At 39.0% G+C, this 20,866-nt stretch overlaps 2 protein-coding genes across 2 annotated transcripts; one reads left to right on the top strand and one right to left on the bottom strand.

The window, feature by feature from the left end:
- Positions 1–654: 654 nt before the first annotated feature.
- Positions 655–2,558, bottom strand: LOC149905227 (uncharacterized). The gene is made up of 2 exons (XM_090106547.1): positions 2,056–2,558; positions 655–1,903 (listed from the first exon to the last, which is right to left on the bottom strand). Exons 1-2 carry the CDS (start codon positions 2,556–2,558, stop codon positions 655–657), a joined length of 1,752 nt encoding a protein of 583 aa, XP_089962673.1.
- Positions 2,559–3,272: 714 nt separating this feature from the next.
- Positions 3,273–20,859, top strand: LOC149905226 (putative carbonic anhydrase 3). The gene is made up of 8 exons (XM_090106546.1): positions 3,273–3,297; positions 3,549–3,764; positions 4,522–4,682; positions 8,460–8,546; positions 8,957–9,184; positions 12,332–12,581; positions 16,999–17,087; positions 20,773–20,859. Exons 1-8 carry the CDS (start codon positions 3,273–3,275, stop codon positions 20,857–20,859), a joined length of 1,143 nt encoding a protein of 380 aa, XP_089962672.1.
- The last annotated feature ends 7 nt before the right edge of the window (positions 20,860–20,866 follow it).

The following is a 20,866-nucleotide window of genomic DNA, read 5'->3' as shown; positions in this document are numbered from 1 at the left end:
ATAAAGATATATTATAATAAGTAGGTATATTAAATATATTATAATATATTATAAAGAGGAAAGGTTTGTAATTATGTATGTATGTATGGTTTTCACGCATAAACTACTGGACCGATTTCAATGAAATTTAGCACACATATATAGAGGGTAACTTGTATTAACACATAAACTAGGTTTTATCCCGGAAATCCCACGGGAACGGGAGATACGCAAGTTTTTCTTTGAAAACGCGGGCAAAGCCGTGGGCGGAAAGCTAGTAATATTATATTTATTTGATGTAGTTTTATCTCTATAAAGAAAAGTTCATTATAAAACTACTAGACGTAAATGTAATATTTTACTCGAATATTACACGCAAATATAATTGCTTGAAGCCCTTTAAATTACATGACACACAGACATCCAATAAAGAACTTTAACAAAATAATCACTATCTTAATTATTTTTCATTAAATTTGTTCAAGGATTATAATAAAAAATATTTTAAATTTGAAACGAAATAATTTTATGTTGATTTTACATATTTTCTATTTATTTTTAAAACAGCATTGATGGTATTCATTTTTATTCGACCCTACTCTACCGAAACGGTGGAGGTTTGTACTTTACACTTCGAATTGATAAATAATAATATTCAGCATACATTTCAAATTTTCAACGACAGAAATCAAATTGGATCCATCTGTTCAAATCCAAACTGCTCAAAGCTCCTGCACACATTTCTATTGTGAAAGCTAGATGTTCGTACATTCGTACGTAAAGTATATTATTAATTGTGAAGCTTGTAGTAGAATCCAATGAAGTAATAGATACAGTACTCATATCAGCAACATGTGACTCTCCAGACACATCGCGCCTCAAGAGTTGGTATAATCTTAAATATTCCGAGTCAAATTTGTCGGCTAACTGACCGAGTAGCAAATTAACAGCTCTATATTTTTCTTTCAAAAGCTCTTCACCTTCTAGCCATGGTTTTAAAAGATGGAGATGTGACTTTTTAAGAAGTTCAAAGTATTTCATTCTATCGTCATACATTTTCTCCATCATTGCGGCTCTCCAGCTAACGATAGAGAGATCCCACGTTTGTCCAGGTAACATTTCGGTATATAAATCGTTTAGATGTAGAACTTCGGTTTGATGATAGAAATAAATAGGATTTTTCATAATAAACATTTCTCGTTCTAAAAGATAATTCTTGTATGGATATGGTGGCGGTTGTATGCTAACGGCATTCGTTATTACTTCATCCAATAAATGTAAGACGAAGTTTCTTATTGCAACATGCTTAATTTTCACATCTAATTTATATGCTTTTCTTCTAGTTCTCTCTATATTTTCGACGGAGTCAGCGTTCAAATTGATTGTTATTTTCTCAGCAAAAGTATCAAAAAGGCAAATATTACATGTACTAAGTTCCCAAATTTCACTATAAATTCCTGGTTTGTCAGAAATGAAAGTGAAATAAATTATTTTTTCTTGGCCAGGATAAATAGTATCTTCATTTTTGTTAAAAAAGAATACTTGCTCAAAGGGTTGTTCCGGAATGAAGGGAAGTGATCGCTTTATCTTTTTCCAGCAATATCTTAACATTACGGTCCCAACATTTTTCAAAAACAGTTTACATCTTCCAGCTCTATTAACTGGTGTATTAAAATAATATGACCACGAGTTACACCATTCATGTCCTGGTTCTTTTTGCATAGCTGTTATGGCACTTGGTATTTTTTGATCTGGTATATCCTTAACGAAAATTGTATTGTTAACTTTTAGTGCGTAAATGGAACTGACAGCATAGTTGCCATGACTCATTACTGTAGAAAGAATAATCTTAGGTAGGTCGGGTATTTTTGGTGGAGGAGGCTTCGGCTTACGACCTAGTACAAATAGTTCTTGCATATCTGGCCTGAAATTAAATAAGATTTTTTTATTATATTAAATAATATATGAATACGGTAATAATCTGCCGGCGAATAATAGCTACTGAAGAATTTAATTCTATACAAAAAGATCAGTTAACTAATTATACAGATCTTTTTAATAAAACATTACACTAACCGGTAGGGATCAATTTTATCAATCTTCTCCTTAAGGTTTTTTTCTCTTTCGTCTCTATATTTTTTGTACTCGTGATCAATATTTGAACACGGATTTCTTTTTGATACACCGCTAATACCTTTTTCTGTTTCCTGAATGTACTTGGGTACTCCAACATGCTGTATAATTCTGGGTTTTCCCATTTCAGCTCTCGTCCTTTGAACTTCATAAACTGGTTCACAGTAACAACGCTGCTTTAATCTAAGAGGTTGTTCCCATAAGCAACCTCTAACAGTTGGCTTCTTTTCAATTTGAGCATGTTCTAATACTTCTTTTCTTTCTTTGTCCTCGCGAACCTTTTCCAATAAGTTCATTGTTAAATCTGCTGGTGGTCTGTTAGTTTTTGCAGCTAAATGATTTGTCTCCTCTTTTCTTATTTGAATCCATTTTTCCCAAACTAGAAGTTCTCTGTCTGGGTAGATTGTAATTTCCTTAAAATTTTTTTCGTTATCATTTTTCTTCATTTTCAGTGCTTTGTTTGTTTGTACTTTTTATAATATTATCAATGTTACATTGACATAATATAAGTAATTTGATATTTCTTATTTAGAGCAATGCTGACATATAAATAATGAAATTGGCAACAAAAACGGTTATAATGGCATCAGTTCTAGTTTTTTTTGCTTATTTTTATATCGAAAAAAAAAATTCAATAGAAATCATAGAACTGTGCATAGAACAGTAAAACTACGATAGAAATCGTATTTAAATTTTTATATCTTTATCTAAAAATTTTACAAAACAATTGATAAACCTACATGTACAAATGTGTGTACAAACCACAGGTACAAACATAAGCTTTTCTTTTCGGATTGATCACATACTGGATTATTATCAGTCGGTTTTGCAATAATATTCAATAGTTTAATGCTTCAACAAGTCTATCAGCTATTTCGCGCTACAAAGGCGTGCAACGGCAGAACATTTTCAGTATAATAAAATAAAACAGGTATTTTTTTATTAATTACACAATGCATGTAATATCGTGCATACTATTGTGTGTGTGTATAATCACGTACTATGAATAATTATTATGTTATTTAACCTGTGTGTATATTCTTCAAAGTCATAATTCATATTTTTTGATAAATAAACTGTCAAAACATTATACAAAATCCAAAAATGTATAAATAATCTACAAAAATTTTATAAAAAATTGATTAAATTTTAAGTGAATTATGATCAAAGTAGTAATACCAAAAGGTATCAATCATTACGTTTGTTTTCATAATATTTTTAACAAAATTAATTATTGATCTTGTTATTTAAAAGTAATATTATGAAGTATCTATATTTACAAATTATTTACATTAGAATGTAAATAATTTGTAAATATAATATACTATCCTATTTCTGTAAATATTTTGGCTTATAGGACCACAAACATTTTTACCACAAACCTTCAAAAATTCAAACATAATATTAATAAGATTAAAATAGATTTTTTCCTATAGAAGAGGAAGAAGTTGCACCTGTAAAGGATGAAAAAGTAATCCCTCCAATTGGTTCAGTGGAATGGATTTATTACTTAAGTGAAATTGAAGGCAACCTACCAACTCCTATCGAAGTTTCTATTACAGACTCACTGAGATACACGTGTCCAGAACTGAAGTGGTACAACTTTGACGTTTACCCGCATAAGATCAAAATTACCAATACTGGATATACGGGTAATATAACATTATAGTACTAGTATTGCCCCTTTTTTCGAATATTCTCTCCTTATGAGCCTTCCTTGTGCCTTAACAAAGCGTTAAAGCATTAAAAAAATTATCCGAATTGGTCGAACCGTTCTCGAGTTTTATGGTCAGCATCAAATTTGTCGGTTCATTTTTATTAGCTATAATGATAATAATAAGATTTTCTAAGCTTTGGCATGTAAATACATATCATGTTGAACTCCTCTTTGTCGCCTTAATCTAAAATAATTACGAAAATGAGATTAACTTTAAAACTACCCCCAGTGGAACTCTATTCATTAATACATAATATCACTGCTGAGGAGCCCCTTGCTCTAATTTCCTTTGTTTCTGATGGCCAGACTTTGTAGTCAACTTTCAAACCCCTATTTGTACACGGTGAGGTCAAAAATTGTAAGGATTATTATAATATGTAATCCACGCGGACTCTATTTTGTAGTACATAGTTTCGAGTTCATGACCTGTCTATTAACAAACTTAAGTTTCACGCGGTGGTTGTGATAAAGGTTAATGACTCCTTGCTTTCATGAATAATATGATTTTTTTTTATTTAAAATATTTTTGGCATTGGTTCCCGCTACTGATGAGTAGTTGAGTACCTACTACCTACTCCGATATGGGTAGAAAATATTATAAGATAATTTATATTCACACTTTAAAAGTTGTAATTGGCTGCGGTTAATAACACAATTTTAATAATCTGTCGTTATTTTACAATTATTTAAAGTATTGTTGGGTGCAAAATGGCGAACAGAAAGGCCATATCTAGAAGGTGGCCCTTTCCTCGAGAAACATGTATTATCCCAAATTCACTTTCATTGGGGTGCTCATATGATGGAAGGCAGTGAACATACAGTAGATAATAGACGGTATCCAGGTGAAATGCAGGTATAAATTAATATTGCCAATTATGTCATTAAAATTAATTGTAAACGCTTATCTAAGTAAGGGATGTAAGGGAGCACAATAACACCTCAGTGCTCCAATAGTCAACCTCACCTTCCCGCGGTGCATCCTGTTGAACAACGGACGAGGCTCTGACGACCGACTGATGGCGGTATAACCATCCAAATCAGCATAACAAAATTTAACAGGACAGCAATGGGCAGCAGCATTGCTGTTTCGAAATGTTATGCACTGCGGTCGCCAACCCGCATGCCCAGCGTGGCGACTATGGGTATTTACCAATTATGGCAAGCTATTCCCAACCACGGCCCCCAGTTCCCGGTAGTTCTACTATTCCCGGCTACGGCGGCGGTCGTGGTAACGGTAGAACAGGGGGTGCGAAGAATCCCCGGGTTACGGTAGGCCGCCAAATCCAACTGACCCTTGCAACGTATAACGGACGCACGCTACGGCTCGATGAACACCTTGTGCAGCTCGAAGAGGAGTTAAGTAATATAAAGTGGCATATTCTTGGGTTATGCGAAGTCCGAAGAGAGGGAGAGGACACCATAACTCTTGAATCGGGACATATCATGTACTTTAGAGAAGGAGACCGCCTTTCTGAAGGTGGTGTTGGGTTTCTGGTCAACAAAGTCCTCTGTTCCAACATTGTAGAAGTCGCAAGTGTGTCGCCCAGGGTTGCGTACCTCATACTTAAGATCTCTAAGAGGTATAGCCTTAAGGTGATCCAGGTTTACGCACCAACTTCGGCACACTCTGACGAAGATGTAGAAAAACTATACGAAGATATATCTAAAGCCTTACATTACACCAAAAAGGCACACTACAATGTTGTGATGGGGGACTTCAACGCTAAAGTGGGAACGCAAAGTTGCAGCGAATCGGCGATAGGACCGCACGGTTTTGGAGTCAGAAACCAGAGGGGTCATATGCTGGTCAACTTCCTCGAAAAAGAGGGACTGCATTTGATGAACTCTTTCTTCAAGAAACAGCCCCAAAGGAAGTGGACCTGGCAAAGCCCCGATGGTAGGACCCGTAACGAGATTGACTTTATCATTACGGACAAAAAACGCATATTCAGAGATGTCTCAGTGATCACAAGGTTTAATACGGGCAGTGATCACCGTTATCTTAGAGGCACTCTGAATATCAATTGCAAGTTAGAACGAAACCGATTGATAAGGTCAATACTCCGGCCCAGTTTACTTCAAACCGCTCTTGAATCTGAAACTTTTCAGTTAAAATTACACAATAGATTCGCCTCCTTAGAACCCACAAATGACGTTGATCAAAAACTCCAACAAGTCATTGATATTCTCAGGGATGAAGGTAAAGGGTTGTTCATAATAAAATCTACCGGTAAAAGGTCTAAACTTTCGCGGGAGACCCTGGCTTTGATGGACGACCGACGCGAAAACCCACAATCAGCTTTGCCAGCCCAAAGGCTATTAAACAAAAGGATATCCACGATGGTTCGGCGCGACCTTAGATCCTATAATACTCTTGCAGTTGAAAAAGCAATTGAGCAAAATCGCGGAACGAAAGTGTTCGCGCAAAACCTAGATAGATCTTCACTGACAAAGCTGACAACATCTACGGGGAGCGTCTTGACATCGAGGCCGGAGATTCTTGCGGAGGTTGAAGACTTTTACAGCCGCTTGTACACTTCACACAAACCTAAGCCAGTACCATCCAGCAAAGACCCCAGAGCTACCTTAACTCGCCATTACACCGATGAGCTTCCCGAAATCAGCCTAGACGAATTGGAGTTGGCCCTGAGGCAACTTAAAAACGGAAAAGCCCCTGGAGATGACGGAGTAACTACGGAGCTCATCAAGGCAGGTGGAGCTCCTGTCCTAAAACAACTAAGAGACCTTTTTAATTCTGTCCTCTTCACTGGGAGAACTCCAAAGGCGTGGAGCGAAAGTGTCGTGGTGCTGTTCTTTAAAAAGGGGGACAAAACCCTCTTAAAGAACTATAGGCCCATATCGCTTTTGAGCCACACCTACAAGCTGTTCTCAAGGGTCATCACTAACCGTCTTGCACGAAGACTCGATGAGTTTCAACCTCCGGAACAGGCTGGGTTTCGCAGCGGTTACAGTACCGTAGACCACATCCACACTGTGCGGCAGATTGTGCAGAAAACAGAAGAGTACAATCAGCCCCTGTGCATTGCTTTTGTGGACTACGAGAAAGCCTTCGACTGCATCGAGACTTGGTCTGTTCTGGATTCCTTGCAGCGCTGCCAGGTTGACTGGAGATATATCGAAGTGTTGAGATCTCTGTACGATGCTGCAACCATGTCCGTCCACATCCAAAACCAGCGTACCAAGCGTATCCAACTACGGCGAGGGGTGAGACAAGGTGACGTTATCTCACCGAAATTGTTCACCAACGCGTTAGAGGATATGTTTCGGGCGCTGAATTGGAAAGGACGAGGCATCAATATCAACGGCCAGTACATCTCACACTTGCGATTTGCTGACGACATAGTCATTATGGCTAAATCGCTGCAGGAACTCAAGCAGATGCTGAACGAACTAGCCGAATCCTCCTTACGCATCGGTCTCCGCATGAACTCAGACAAAACGAAGATCATGGTCAACAATCATGTCTTACCGGAGCCGATCATAATAAATGGAGTCTCCCTAGAAATTGTTCAAGAGTATGTATACCTAGGGCAAATGCTCCAACTAGGTAAGAACAATTTCGACGGTGAGATCAACAGGCGGATTCGGCTGGGTTGGGCGGCTTTTGGAAAACTCCGTCGAGTCTTCGCGTCGTCACTACCACAATGCCTCAAGACAAAAGTATTTAATCAGTGCGTCCTACCAGTCATGACCTACGGAGCCGAGACGTGGACACTGACAGTACGACTGGTCCACCAACTTAAAGTCGCTCAGCGTGCTATGGAGAGAGCTATGCTCGGTATTTCTCTGAGGGACCAAGTCCGGAACGAAGTAATTCGCCAGAGAACGAAAGTTACCGACATAGCTCAACGGATTAGCATGCTGAAGTGGCAGTGGGCCGGTCATATGTGCCGCAGAACGGACAACCGCTGGGGCACACATGTACTAGAGTGGAGACCGCGGCTCGGCAAACGTAGTGTAGGACGCCCTGCTACAAGGTGGAGTGACGACATCCGCAGGGTTGCTGGGCATAACTGGCGTCAACGAGCGAATGACCGGGCTCAATGGCGTGCCATGACTGAGGCCTATGTCCAGCAGTGGACAAACATAGGCTGTTAATGATGATGATGATGATGCTTATCTAAGCCAAGTGATGATTTAGTGTAAATAATAATAATACAATATAAATAAGGTAAAGTATCTTAAGCCTTGTATCCACTTGAGCATGCTCAGGCGACTGCACGGCTCATTGGCCGAGCCGCTCAAGTGGAGACGCCTGAGCACGCTCGGCCCGAGCAAATCCGAGCGCGCTCAGGGCGAGCCGGCATCTGTCGGTTTTGGTCCGTGCTCAAAGGTGCTCAGCATTCGCTCGGCGCTCAGTGTGGACGGTTATTTTTGTGTTTGAGGCGAGCGCGTCGAATTCCCCGAGTTTTAATACACATACATTACACGGACACGTGAAGACATGACGGAGCCGAGCATATACTGAGCAGCCTGAGCACAGCTTTTTCAATTTTGAGGCTCGTTCGACCAAAACATTCATTTCGTTCCTCTGAGCATGCTCAGGCTAACGAGCGGCTTATTCACCCGAGCATGCTCAAGTGGATACAAGGCTTAAAATATATTTTAGGTTACATTTTTCAAAGCCGACTATATGACGCAGGACGAGGCGTTCCGACATCCTGACGGAGTAGTTATGGTCTGTTATATGATCAAAGTAAGAATGACTTTTTATAACATTTTTTTTGCCTATAGCGTCATTGGTGCAGTATTTCATTAATGTATAAGTGATTCATCAGTCATCACATCATCGTCATTAATAATATTATAGTTTCGAACTAAGGTTTTGAATTTGTAGTTTGGAACTCAAGTCCCTATCAAAAGTGGAAAAGTCGAGTCTATGTAAACTTTAAGATCACGGAATCTTATAATTATATTTGGCATCTAGTTGTCTTTTATTTGATTGTATAACGAAAATTGCATACGAATTAATTATTTCTTGATTGGATTCTGATTACGTATGTCATTCTCTAGTTGGTCTATTGGTCAAATTTTTTTATGAAATTTGCTTGCCAGATTGAGATATATGCTATTAGTTTACTAGCTAACGAGTAATAACACTTCCAGTATGGTGTAAACCCTGATGAACGCCTTAGCTGGATTATAGAAGGCTTCCCAAGGATCCAAGAAGCACAAACCCACACGCGTGTAGGCCCGTACCCCATGTCGCACTTGCTTCCAATGTTTTACGAAGATTATTTTCTATATTGGGGCAGTTTGCACACAGTACGAGGCGAAAATTTTGTAGTCAGATGGTTGGTGCCGAGGAAATCTTTATTCGCTTCTTTAGATCAGGTAATTCATGATGCACGTTTTAATGATTCAAGTAACGTTGCTTTTAGAATCTTAAATCTTAGATCGTCTCCGTCGTCGATCGTCTCCGAAACTGCATTACGAACGGGTGGTAAATGGTCAAACTATGTTAGGATGATTCAAAAGTCTTTCTAGAAGAAGTCTAATTAATAATAATCAATGTTGAATTTGATATTTTTGGTTTTATGACATTCAAATGCATGCTTTAATGCATTTGTGCCCCGGATTGGCGTGAAAGGATGCGGGTTTGAGTCCCGCCTCGTGATCGAATTTTTTTCTATTCTCTAAAAATTTATAATCATCAATGTCTTAACCCTACAGTAGTCGCGTATCTAAAAGTGACGTGTGAGTCGCGTGGTTTACAAGGGTATACCATTTTTAAAACAAGAAAAAGTACACAAATAAATAAAAATGCCTGTTTATTTATTTCAATTTCAATTCTAAAATAATCAACAAAACATACAACCATATCTTTTATGATTAGAAAAAACAACTACAATAAAAAATACCTCTTTTTCAGTCGTAATATCACATAATTTTATCTGAACTTGACTAGTCGCCACCAAGATCATCACGTCTAATTGTCTTCGGCCAACCAAGCCTCGATCAGTCTCTTTCGTCTGTTGTCCATAATTATCTAAATAACTCTGTTTTTACCTGCAAATATAAATAAATACGTTATAAAATTAATAATTTATAAGTCTGTAACATTATTTTTAAAATCACAATATAACATTTTTTAAAAATAAATGAAACAGTCACAACAAAAAACTTACGTTGTTGGTCGCGCGGCATATGTACGTAGACCGCGAATTTTGCGGAGCTCCTGTTGCACAACCACGCGCACCTGACGCGCTCTGCGCTGCACTAGTGCATACGGCAATTATTCAACTTAGAGTACACGAAGAATGAAATAACTGGAGCGATTAGATTTTTAGAAATTAGCAATTTTGTATCACTGGATTACACATGTAGACCGACTACATTGTAGGGTTAATAAATAAATGTTTGTGTTTAAAATTATTTCATCAGCGCTAGAAAAGTTTGTTTATTAGTTTCCCTTTTATTATTATTAAAGTTAAAGTATGATTATGAATTATTTTAATATCCTTTAGTTGTTGTTTGTTGAAACTGTTGCCGGCCTAATCCATAATAATTACAATGAAACTAATTTTAACACCGCCTCCCGTGGAACTCTATTCAATCATATTGGTTCATCCCGAAAAAAAAATCCTTAATAGAAATTATATTTTTTGTTCACGAATAACAAAAAAGGTTGTGGTGTAAGTAATTGATTCACGTGCCTATCATATGAATAAGTCACGCTCGAAAGCTCTGGCTTGGTTTCAATTTTATATGCGAATAAACTCTTGAATTACAAAAAATTTCAGCATAGAAATTACACATGTTGGTTATTATTATGAGCATACCCGATTCAAGGCCGCAATGTCCTTACGCACAAGTAAACGGGATAATACGCAAATAAATCAGCCTTTGATATGTACAATATACATGAATATGGATACTTTCATTAAATACTTATAATCTTAAAATGGAATATAATCGCCCTAGCCTGGGTGATATATGCATAATTTTTGTTTATCTCTGTAGAGTGTAGATAGAGTCTCATATTATGAAGGTATTTAAAAAATTATAAATATTTGTGGCTAGTTGAAAAGCTAAATGAAATCACAACCTTAAAAATATAAATAACTAGCTTTCCGCCCGCGGCTTCGCCCGCTTTGTCTAAAACCTAATAAATTATATACTAAAACCTTCCTCTTGAACGACTCTATCTATTACAAAAAACCGCATCAAAATCCGTTGCGTAGTTTTAAAGATTTAAGCATACATAGGGACATAGGGACAGAAAAAGCGACTTTGTTTTATACTATGTAGTGATTATACGTCATTCAAGTAATATTTTTTTTGGTATTCATATAAGTACCTACCTACTTACCACTCTTTACTAATGTTGGGCTATTTATAATATAATCCCTATCAAAATTATTAATCCGCTCGCATCCCTCGGACGCAAAATAATTTGTACAGCTTTTGAGCTTTGTTTTTGTTCTCAATTCTCATGTGTTGATAGAGTTTCAATTCAATTTTTTCGAAGGGTGGATTCTGGCCAGCCAAAGCTGAACCCAGTGTTTTTTGTAGCGGCCACAGTATCTGGAATGTCATCATGGCGTTTCTGCGTAGTTAGTTGTCAGTTTTGTTGAAAACGGTTCAAATGATTTGCTTTAATAACGTTTAAATCTTGCTGTGATGTGTACTTAATGTACCTATATACATGTCGTGGTCATATCGTAGATTTGCTCATTTCATGAAATGGCCAATTTAGTTTGGCCAGATCGTTAAATCGTCAACGTTTCACGATTTGGTCATCCACATTTGGCCAGATCGTCGATCTGGCCAAACATGGATGGCCATTTCACGAAATGCGACCATTTTTGTTTCTTTTTTAAAAAGAGATTCGCTCACGCTCGCTTTGCTCGCTCGGCTCGTGCGTTGTTTATTAAAGTCTAACCTAACCTAACCTAACCTATATTTTATACGATCTGGCCAAATGTCGATGACCAAATCGTGAAACGTTGACGATTTAACGATCTGATCAAACTATGTTGGCCATTTCATGAAATGAGCAAATCTACGATATGGCCACGACATACATATACTATGATCACCTTTATGAATATTAAAAGTATCAAAATGTTTAACCGATGTTACCAGGTCCATATTTTTTAAATTTGCCGCCCTTTACTGGGTTCAGCTTTGGCTGGCCAGACTTCTAGGTGTATAATGTACCTATATATTTTTATTATTAATTAATTTTGATATTACATCAACTTAATAGTACAACAATCCAACTGCTCGATTCTTCAGCTTTCTGTTTTTTTTTTTATGAAATTAATTTGGAATGAATGCAGAGGTATGCAATAATTGATTATATTATTATCAATAGATTGTCTGTAAGAAATTGGCCGCAAGAATCTGTTATCGGATACAGAGCAGAGTTATTTCCTTACAATCAAATCGCGTTTTAACTATCTAATCAAGAGTTCAAATACAAATTAATTATTTTTACGTAAGTACGAGAATAAATTCTGTCTGATTGGTTTTCAGATGAAGCAATTTAGAAAACTATGGGACTCATGGGATGAACCTAATCTCCGCAACTTTAGACCGCTGCAAGAACGAAACGATCGACACGTACTATTTATTAATCCTCATTGGAATCAATATAACTCTCTACTACCTATACCAAGGGTGCCAGAAGATTCGATATCTGTTTTGTCGCCGGAATACATGGCCCATCCTTGGATGCTACCCCCACAGAACTCATACATGCTGCCGAAAGAAAAAGAAAACGTTGATTAGTTCAACTTGAAACCATGCAGTAAGTTTCATGTCAATGAAAATGAATAAAACTTTTGGTAAACAATTATCACTTATACGAATGTGTATTATTATTGCAATGTTGTTTTTTTCACGCCATTTCATAATATAGTCTAGTATACCATATAAAATGTGATTACCTGATGAGTCTTTTTCCCAGACAGATGAAAAGAACTCTGCGAACATATTACTTATTTCAATATCTGTACGTGCTGAACGATTACCCAGAGTAAGCGTGGGAGGAACGGACGAAGCGCGTTTTTTGTTTTTAATGTAAGACCAAAAAAGTTTTGTAGATTGGGGTAAAGATTCTTCTATTGATTTCTTATAGTTACGTTCACACGTTTTGATAAGGCGTTTTGCTCGCTTGCGTAAAAGAGAAAAAGTATCATAGTCCCGTGGATTACCGAATATTCTAAGTTTTGTGTGATATTTTTCTTTTTCTCTCAGACATTTCTTAAGGGCGTTACTGAACCAAACAGGAGTTTGTGCGTTTCCGTGAACATTGCATCTTTTATAAGGTGTATTATTTTTAATTACAATATAAAGTAGCTCATAAAATTTATTTACATATTCGTCCACATCGATAAAGCCTTTAAATTCATTATTCCAATTTATATTATTCAAAAATTTCTTGCATTCTGTAAAATTAGGCCCGTCGCTCATGGAGCTACTCAAAAATGACTGAACTAATCAGTAATTACGATTACAAACCAGTTACAAATTGTATCTCGCATACAACGCTACTCAAGTTATAAGGTTTCAGTCACTTGTCAATGTTTGCTCGTTCATTTTTATCATAAAAAACAAAGAAACTCGGGAAACCAGTAGCGTGGAGACCGGCACGACGCGTCGCGCGTGATTGGTTGCTAACGCGTTACTGACCTTAGTAACTAGTCGCGTCGTGTGCGAAACTCCATAGAACATGTATGGGCTGTGACGCTCAGGCAACTCGTTAGTAATTTGAGTTTGTGACTAGTTCTTTTTGAGTAGCTCCATGAGCGAAGGGCCTTACACTTTCTAAAATTAAAAGAATCAGATATCTTGTAATTAGACTTACGTTTTTAGGTGTAGAAATATATACCTTAAAAGGAGGATGATGTCTATCTTCGTTTATTAAAGGATCTACATTTTCTGTTTTTAATCCCATAATATTCGTAAGGAAAAGATCTACATAGTACTCTATTATTTACGTTAACTATTTTGTTTAATTGATGTAAGCTGCCTATAGACATTATATCAACAAGAGCCTTAGCCTTATGAGATAGAGATCCTTGCATAAAATTTAAATCGTGACTCCAGTCTATTTCTGGAATATTAAAATCACCAATAATTATAACCTGCTTATCATTTTCAGTGAGTACCTGTGTACATGTTTCAAAATAGTGTTCATAGATTTGCTTAGGTATATCAGGTGGGAGATAAACTAAACCAATAATGATTTCAGTAACATTACCTATTCTAAGAGATAGCCAAATGTCCTCTGCAGAGCTCTCCCAGGTCTGGTGACGCACAGCGGGTATCTCTTTTTTAACCGCTATTAAAACCCCACCGCCGTCTACCTTTCTACATTGTGACGTATAGCGATCTCTACGGAAGACGGTATACCTATTGTCAAACAACTCACTATCGCAAATACCTTCATTTAGATTTGTTTCACAAAAGCATATAACATCATAGTTCTCTATTAAAATTTGAGAGAAAATCTCGTTAGTTTTACTTCTTATTCTATTCACGTTTTGATAGTACATTAAAAGATCCATTACTAATTTAAATAGTTAATACAATACTTAAATACCGATCAGAGTAACATTGATAAAAAAAAATATACATATATGTTAGAGCGTGGTTGTATTACGTAATTAAATACTGGTATAATATTTCTTAGACATCTTCACTCGACCAAAGTCGGTACAAGAATGACTCGCAACTGCAGACGACCGTTATTTATAGGACGATCAAAACAACTATTCGAGTGGTGTGACTGTGTGAGTCAGCGCAGGTGTTATTTGTGTTGTTTTGATCGTTATTTTGAATATGACATGTAATATTATTATTATTTGATAATTAAATGATCATTAATACTTTTATCCATTTAATTATTATTAAAATAATTAATAAGTTAATCAATTGAATTACTTTTAAAATATAATTTTATCATTAAATTAAACGCGCTAACACGGCCATTCTGAAAAAAAGCTCGCGCTCTGAGCGGTAATTCAAAACTCAAAATATCAATGATATAATTCACTTCAGCTGGTGACATTCAGACTTGTTTTAAGTACATAATATTCAAATTATTTGTTTCTTTGTTCAGTTGTCAGACTAAACCACTGTCTGGATCCATACTGACAAGTGACAATCAGGTTATTATTATTTCCCGCCCAGTTGTAAGACTAAGTCACAGAAAACCCGTACAGACAAGTGGCATTCGATTTGTATTATTATCTGCCCAGTTGTCAGACTAAGTCACAGAAGACCCGTACATACAAGTGGCATCCGATTATATTATTTGCCCAGTTGTAAGACTAAGTCACAGAAGACCCGTACAGACAAGTGGCATTCGATTGTATTATTATCTGCCCAGTTGTCAGACTAAGTCACAGAAGACCCGTATAGTGCCTAAGGGCGTATTCAGAAAGAAAGCTTGAAACTTATAAGCGCTTATCGGCGCTTGTCATGTTCATATATTTTCCTGTCAGTGCTGTCAACCCGCGCAGGAAAATATATGAACATGACAAGCGCCGATAAGCGCTTATAAGTTTCAAGCTTTCTCTCTGAATACTCCCACAAACTTATCTGACCCGGTGACAGTGTCACTGATGTCGCTTTCTTTTATATAAACAAAATATTCCGTATGAAAAGTCTGTGAAAATGTGACATTTCAAAATGGCGGCACGTAGTTCCAGTTTTTGCCACCGGGTCAGATAAGTTTGTGGCACTGTACAGACAAGTGGCAGTCGATTATCATAATTAGTTTCCATTACCGCTAACACGGTCATCTAAATTTGGCTTTGGTACTATTCTTACACGTACATAGGACACAATAGTAGTCTAGCAATTGCTTGTACTTTTCGCTTCATAGCAATCATTGTCGAGTATTATTGTGATTTACATAGGATTCGATAGCTCAACGAGTTTTTCCAGCTACGAACAGCGGCTTCTGTATCTCATCTGTATCTCAACTCTCAAGTGATAACCATAAGTCCTGGAACATAATTAAAAGTTAAAACACAAGTTATATCCGGCTTGGCCATAGTAAAACAATAACACAAAACGTCCTCGTACGTTCATTTGAAATGAGTACGGTAATTTATCTCGTGATGTCAAAACACAATGTATTATAACACAAACATAACCGCTCGGCCAAACTGACCTTATAGAACACCATCACATCCACACGATGAACTCAAACTCAAATATTGATTTATTCAACTGGACTTCGCTTAGAAGCGTTTTTCAATCGTCAAAATACAGAAAAATAATAATTTACCACCACAATAGCTTACACTGGGCGCCATCGAAGGCACCACATTGGATCCAAATTCCATGGGATCAAAAACTTATTATTTGTGACGAAGTAACAGCGAACAGCGAACAGCGAACAGCGAACAGCGAACAGCGAACAGCGAACAGCGAACAGCGAACAGCGAACAGCGAACAGCGAACAGCGAACAGCGAACAGCGAACAGCGAACAGCGAACAGCGAACAGCGAACACGAACACAAACACAAACACAAACTCGAATTTTAATTCGAACACAAACACAAACACAAACACGAACATCGAACAACGAACAACGAACAACGAACAACGAACAACGAACAGCGAACAGCGAACAGCGAACAGCGAACAGCGAACAGCGAACAGCGAACAGCGAACAGCGAACACGAACACAAACACAAACACAAACTCGAATTTTAATTCGAACACAAACACAAACACAAACACAAACACAAACACGAACATCGAACAACGAACAACGAACAACGAACAGCGAACAGCGAACAGCGAACAGCGAACAGCGAACAGCGAACAGCGAACAGCGAACAGCGAACAGCGAACAGCGAACAGCGAACAGCGAACAGCGAACAGCGAACAGCGAACAGCGAACAGCGAACAGCGAACAGCGAACAGCGAACAGCGAACAGCGAACAGCGAACAGCGAAAAGCGAACAGCGAACAGCGAACAGCGAACAGCGAACAGCGAACAGCGAACAGCGAACAGCGAACAGCGAACAGCGAACAGCGAACAGCGAACAGCGAACAGCGAACAGCGAACAGCGAACAGCGAACAGCGAACAGCGAACAGCGAACAACGAACAACGAACAACGAACAACGAACAATGTGAATGTGAATGTGAACATACACAAACACAAACACAAACACAAACACGAACATGAAAACGAACAACGAACAGCGAACAGCGAACAGCGAACAGCGAACAGCGAACAGCGAACAGCGAACAGCGAACAGCGAACAGCGAACAGCGAACAGCGAACAGCGAACAGCGAACAGCGAACAGCGAACAGCGAACAGCGAACAGCGAACAGCGAACAGCGAACAGCGAACAGCGAACACGAACACAAACACAAACACAAACTCGAATTTTAATTCGAACACAAACACAAACACAAACACAAACACGAACATCGAACAACGAACAACGAACAACGAACAACGAACAGCGAACAGCGAACAGCGAACAGCGAACAGCGAACAGCGAACAGCGAACAGCGAACAGCGAACAGCGAACAGCGAACAGCGAACAGCGAACAGCGAACAGCGAACAGCGAGCAGCGAGCAGCGAACAGCGAACAGCGAACAGCGAACAGCGAACAGCGAACAGCGAACAGCGAACAGCGAACAGCGAACAGCGAACAGCGAACAGCGAACAGCGAACAGCGAACAGCGAACAGCGAACAGCGAACAGCGAACAGCGAACAGCGAACAGCGAACAGCGAACAGCGAACAGCGAACAGCGAACAGCGAACAGCGAACAGCGAACAGCGAACAGCGAACAGCGAACAGCGAACAGCGAACAGCGAACAGCGAACAGCGAACAGCGAACAGCGAACAGCGAACAGCGAACAGCGAACAGCGAACACGAACAACGAACAACGAACAACGAACAACGAACAACGAACAACGAACAACGAACAACGAACAACGAACAACGAACAACGAACAATGTGAATGTGAATGTGAATGTGAATGTGAATGTGAACATACACAAACACAAACACAAACACAAACACGAACATGAAAACGAACAACGAACAGCGAACAGCGAACAGCGAACAGCGAACAGCGAACAGCGAACAGCGAACAGCGAACAGCGAACAGCGAACAGCGAACAGCGAACAGCGAACAGCGAACAGCGAACAGCGAACAGCGAACAGCGAACAGCGAACAGCGAACAGCGAACAGCGAACAGCGAACAGCGAACAGCGAACAGCGAACAGCAAACAGCGAACAGCGAACACGAACACAAACACAAACACAAACTCGAATTTTAATTCGAACACAAACACAAACACAAACACGAACACAAAAACAAACACAAACACAAACACAAACACGAACAACGAACAACAGCGAACAGCGAACAGCGAACAGCGAACAGCGAACAGCGAACAACGAACAACGAACAACGAACAATGTGAATGTGAATGTGAATGTGAATGTGAATGTGAACATACACAAACACAAACACAAACACAAACACGAACATGAAAACGAACAACGAACAGCGAACAGCGAACAGCGAACAGCGAACAACGAACAACGAACAACGAACAACTAACAACGAACAACGAACAACGAACAACGAACAACGAACAATGTGAATGTGAATGTGAATGTGAATGTGAATGTGAATAAGAACATACAAAAACACAAACACAAACACAAACACGAACATGAAAACGAACAACGAACAGCGAACAGCGAACAGCGAACAGCGAACAGCGAACAGCGAACAGCGAACAGCGAACAGCGAACAGCGAACAGCGAACAGCGAACAGCGAACAGCGAACAGCGAACAGCGAACAGCGAACAGCGAACAGCGAACAGCGAACAGCGAACAGCGAACAGCGAACAGCGAACAGCGAACAGCGAACAGCGAACACGAACACGAACACAAACACAAACTCGAATTTTAATTCGAACACAAACACAAACACAAACACGAACACAAAAACAAACACAAACACAAACACAAACACAAACACAAACACAAACACGAACAACGAACAACAGCGAACAGCGAACAGCGAACAGCGAACAGCGAACAGCGAACAGCGAACAACGAACAACGAACAACGAACAATGTGAATGTGAATGTGAATGTGAATGTGAATGTGAACATACACAAACACAAACACAAACACAAACACGAACATGAAAACGAACAACGAACAACGAACAACGAACAATGTGAATGTGAATGTGAATGTGAACATACACAAACACAAACACGAACAACGAACATCGAACAACGAACAACGAACAACGAACAACGAACAACGAACAACGAACAACGAACAACGAACAACGAACAACGAACAACGAACAACGAACAACGAACAACGAACAATGTGAATGTGAATGTGAATGTGAATGTGAATGTGAATGTGAATGTGAACATACACAAACACAAACACAAACACAAACACGAACATGAAAACGAACAACGAACAGCGAACAGCGAACAGCGAACAGCGAACAGCGAACAGCGAACAGCGAACAGCGAACAGCGAACAGCGAACAGCGAACAGCGAACAGCGAACAGCGAACAGCGAACAGCGAACAGCGAACAGCGAACAGCGAACAGCGAAAAGCGAACAGCGAACAGCGAACAGCGAACAGCGAACAGCGAACAGCGAACAGCGAACAGCGAACAGCGAACAGCGAACAGCGAACAGCGAACAGCGAACAGCGAACAGCGAACAGCGAACAGCGAACAGCGAACAACGAACAACGAACAACGAACAACGAACAACGAACCACGTACAGCGAACAGCGAACAGCGAACAACGAACAACGAACAACGAACAACGAACAACGAACAACGAACAACGAACAACGAACAACGAACAACGAACAATGTGAATGTGAATGTGAATGTGAACATACACAAACACAAACACAAACACTAACACGAACATGAAAACGAACAACGAACAGCGAACAGCGAACAGCGAACAGCGAACAGCGAACAGCGAACAGCGAACAGCGAACAGCGAACAGCGAACAGCGAACAGCGAACAGCGAACAGCGAACAGCGAACAGCGAACAGCGAACAGCGAACAGCGAACAGCGAACAGCGAACAGCGAACAGCGAACACGAACACGAACACAAACACAAACTCGAATTTTAATTCGAACACAAACACAAACACAAACACGAACACAAAAACAAACACAAACACAAACACAAACACAAACACAAACACGAACAACGAACAACGAACAACGAACAACGAACAACGAACAACGAACAACGAACAACGAACAACGAACAACGATCAACGAACAACGAACAACGAACAACGAACAACGAACAACGAACAACGAACAACGAACAACGAACAACGAACAACGAACAACGAACAACGAACAACGAACAACGAACAACGAACAACGAACAACGAACAACGAACAACGAACAACGAACAACGAACAACGAACAACGAACAACGAACAACGAACAACGAACAACGAACAACGAACAACGAACAACGAACAACGAACAACGAACAACGAACAACGAACAACGAACAACGAACAACGAACAACGAACAACGAACAACGAACAATGTGAATGTGAATGTGAATGTGAATGTGAATGTGAATGTGAATGTGAATGTGAATGTGAATTTGAATGTGAATGTGAATGTGAATGTGAATGTGAATGTGAATGTGAACATACACAAACACAAACACAAACACGAACACGAACACGAACACGAACACGAACACGAACACGAACGGGCAACCAGCTACTTTTTGAATAAAAGTAGCTGGTTGCCCGGTCCCAAGGTTAAGGTAGATGTTTTTCTTATAAGTGGAGACAAACCAACAATAATAATTAACGATTTTCTTTTCTAAATATAGATAAGATATTAATTAATAAATGGCAAATAATTTAATAAAATACGACCAGGCTGTATGGCTGCAAATCTTTGCCTTTGTCACTGTCAACTGTCAAGTTTCAATTGTCACGTGTTGTCAGTTTGATTTTGAAGTTTAGATTTAGT

The sequence above is a fragment of the Colias eurytheme genome, chromosome 10, assembly GCF_061535395.1.
Source record: "Colias eurytheme isolate Ceu_HAF_F1 chromosome 10, ilColEury1 Martin Lab GWU primary, whole genome shotgun sequence".
Taxonomy (NCBI): Eukaryota; Metazoa; Arthropoda; class Insecta; order Lepidoptera; family Pieridae; genus Colias; species Colias eurytheme.
Note: the sequence above shows the minus strand (reverse complement) of the source record. Positions and strands in the feature narration are given on the sequence as shown.

Excerpts from the sequence above, each read along its gene's own strand:
- LOC149905227 (XM_090106547.1), bottom strand. The coding sequence starts at position 2,558 with ATGAAGAAAAATGATAACGAAAAAAATTTTAAGGAAATTACAATCTAC. Across the intron at positions 1,904-2,055 it reads GATAAAATTGATCCCTACCG|GCCAGATATGCAAGAACTAT; the intron begins GTTAGTGTAATG and ends ATTTAATTTCAG.
- LOC149905226 (XM_090106546.1), top strand. The coding sequence starts at position 3,273 with ATGATCAAAGTAGTAATACCAAAAG. Across the intron at positions 3,765-4,521 it reads TACCAATACTGGATATACGG|TATTGTTGGGTGCAAAATGG; the intron begins GTAATATAACAT and ends AATTATTTAAAG. Across the intron at positions 9,185-12,331 it reads TATTCGCTTCTTTAGATCAG|ATGAAGCAATTTAGAAAACT; the intron begins GTAATTCATGAT and ends ATTGGTTTTCAG.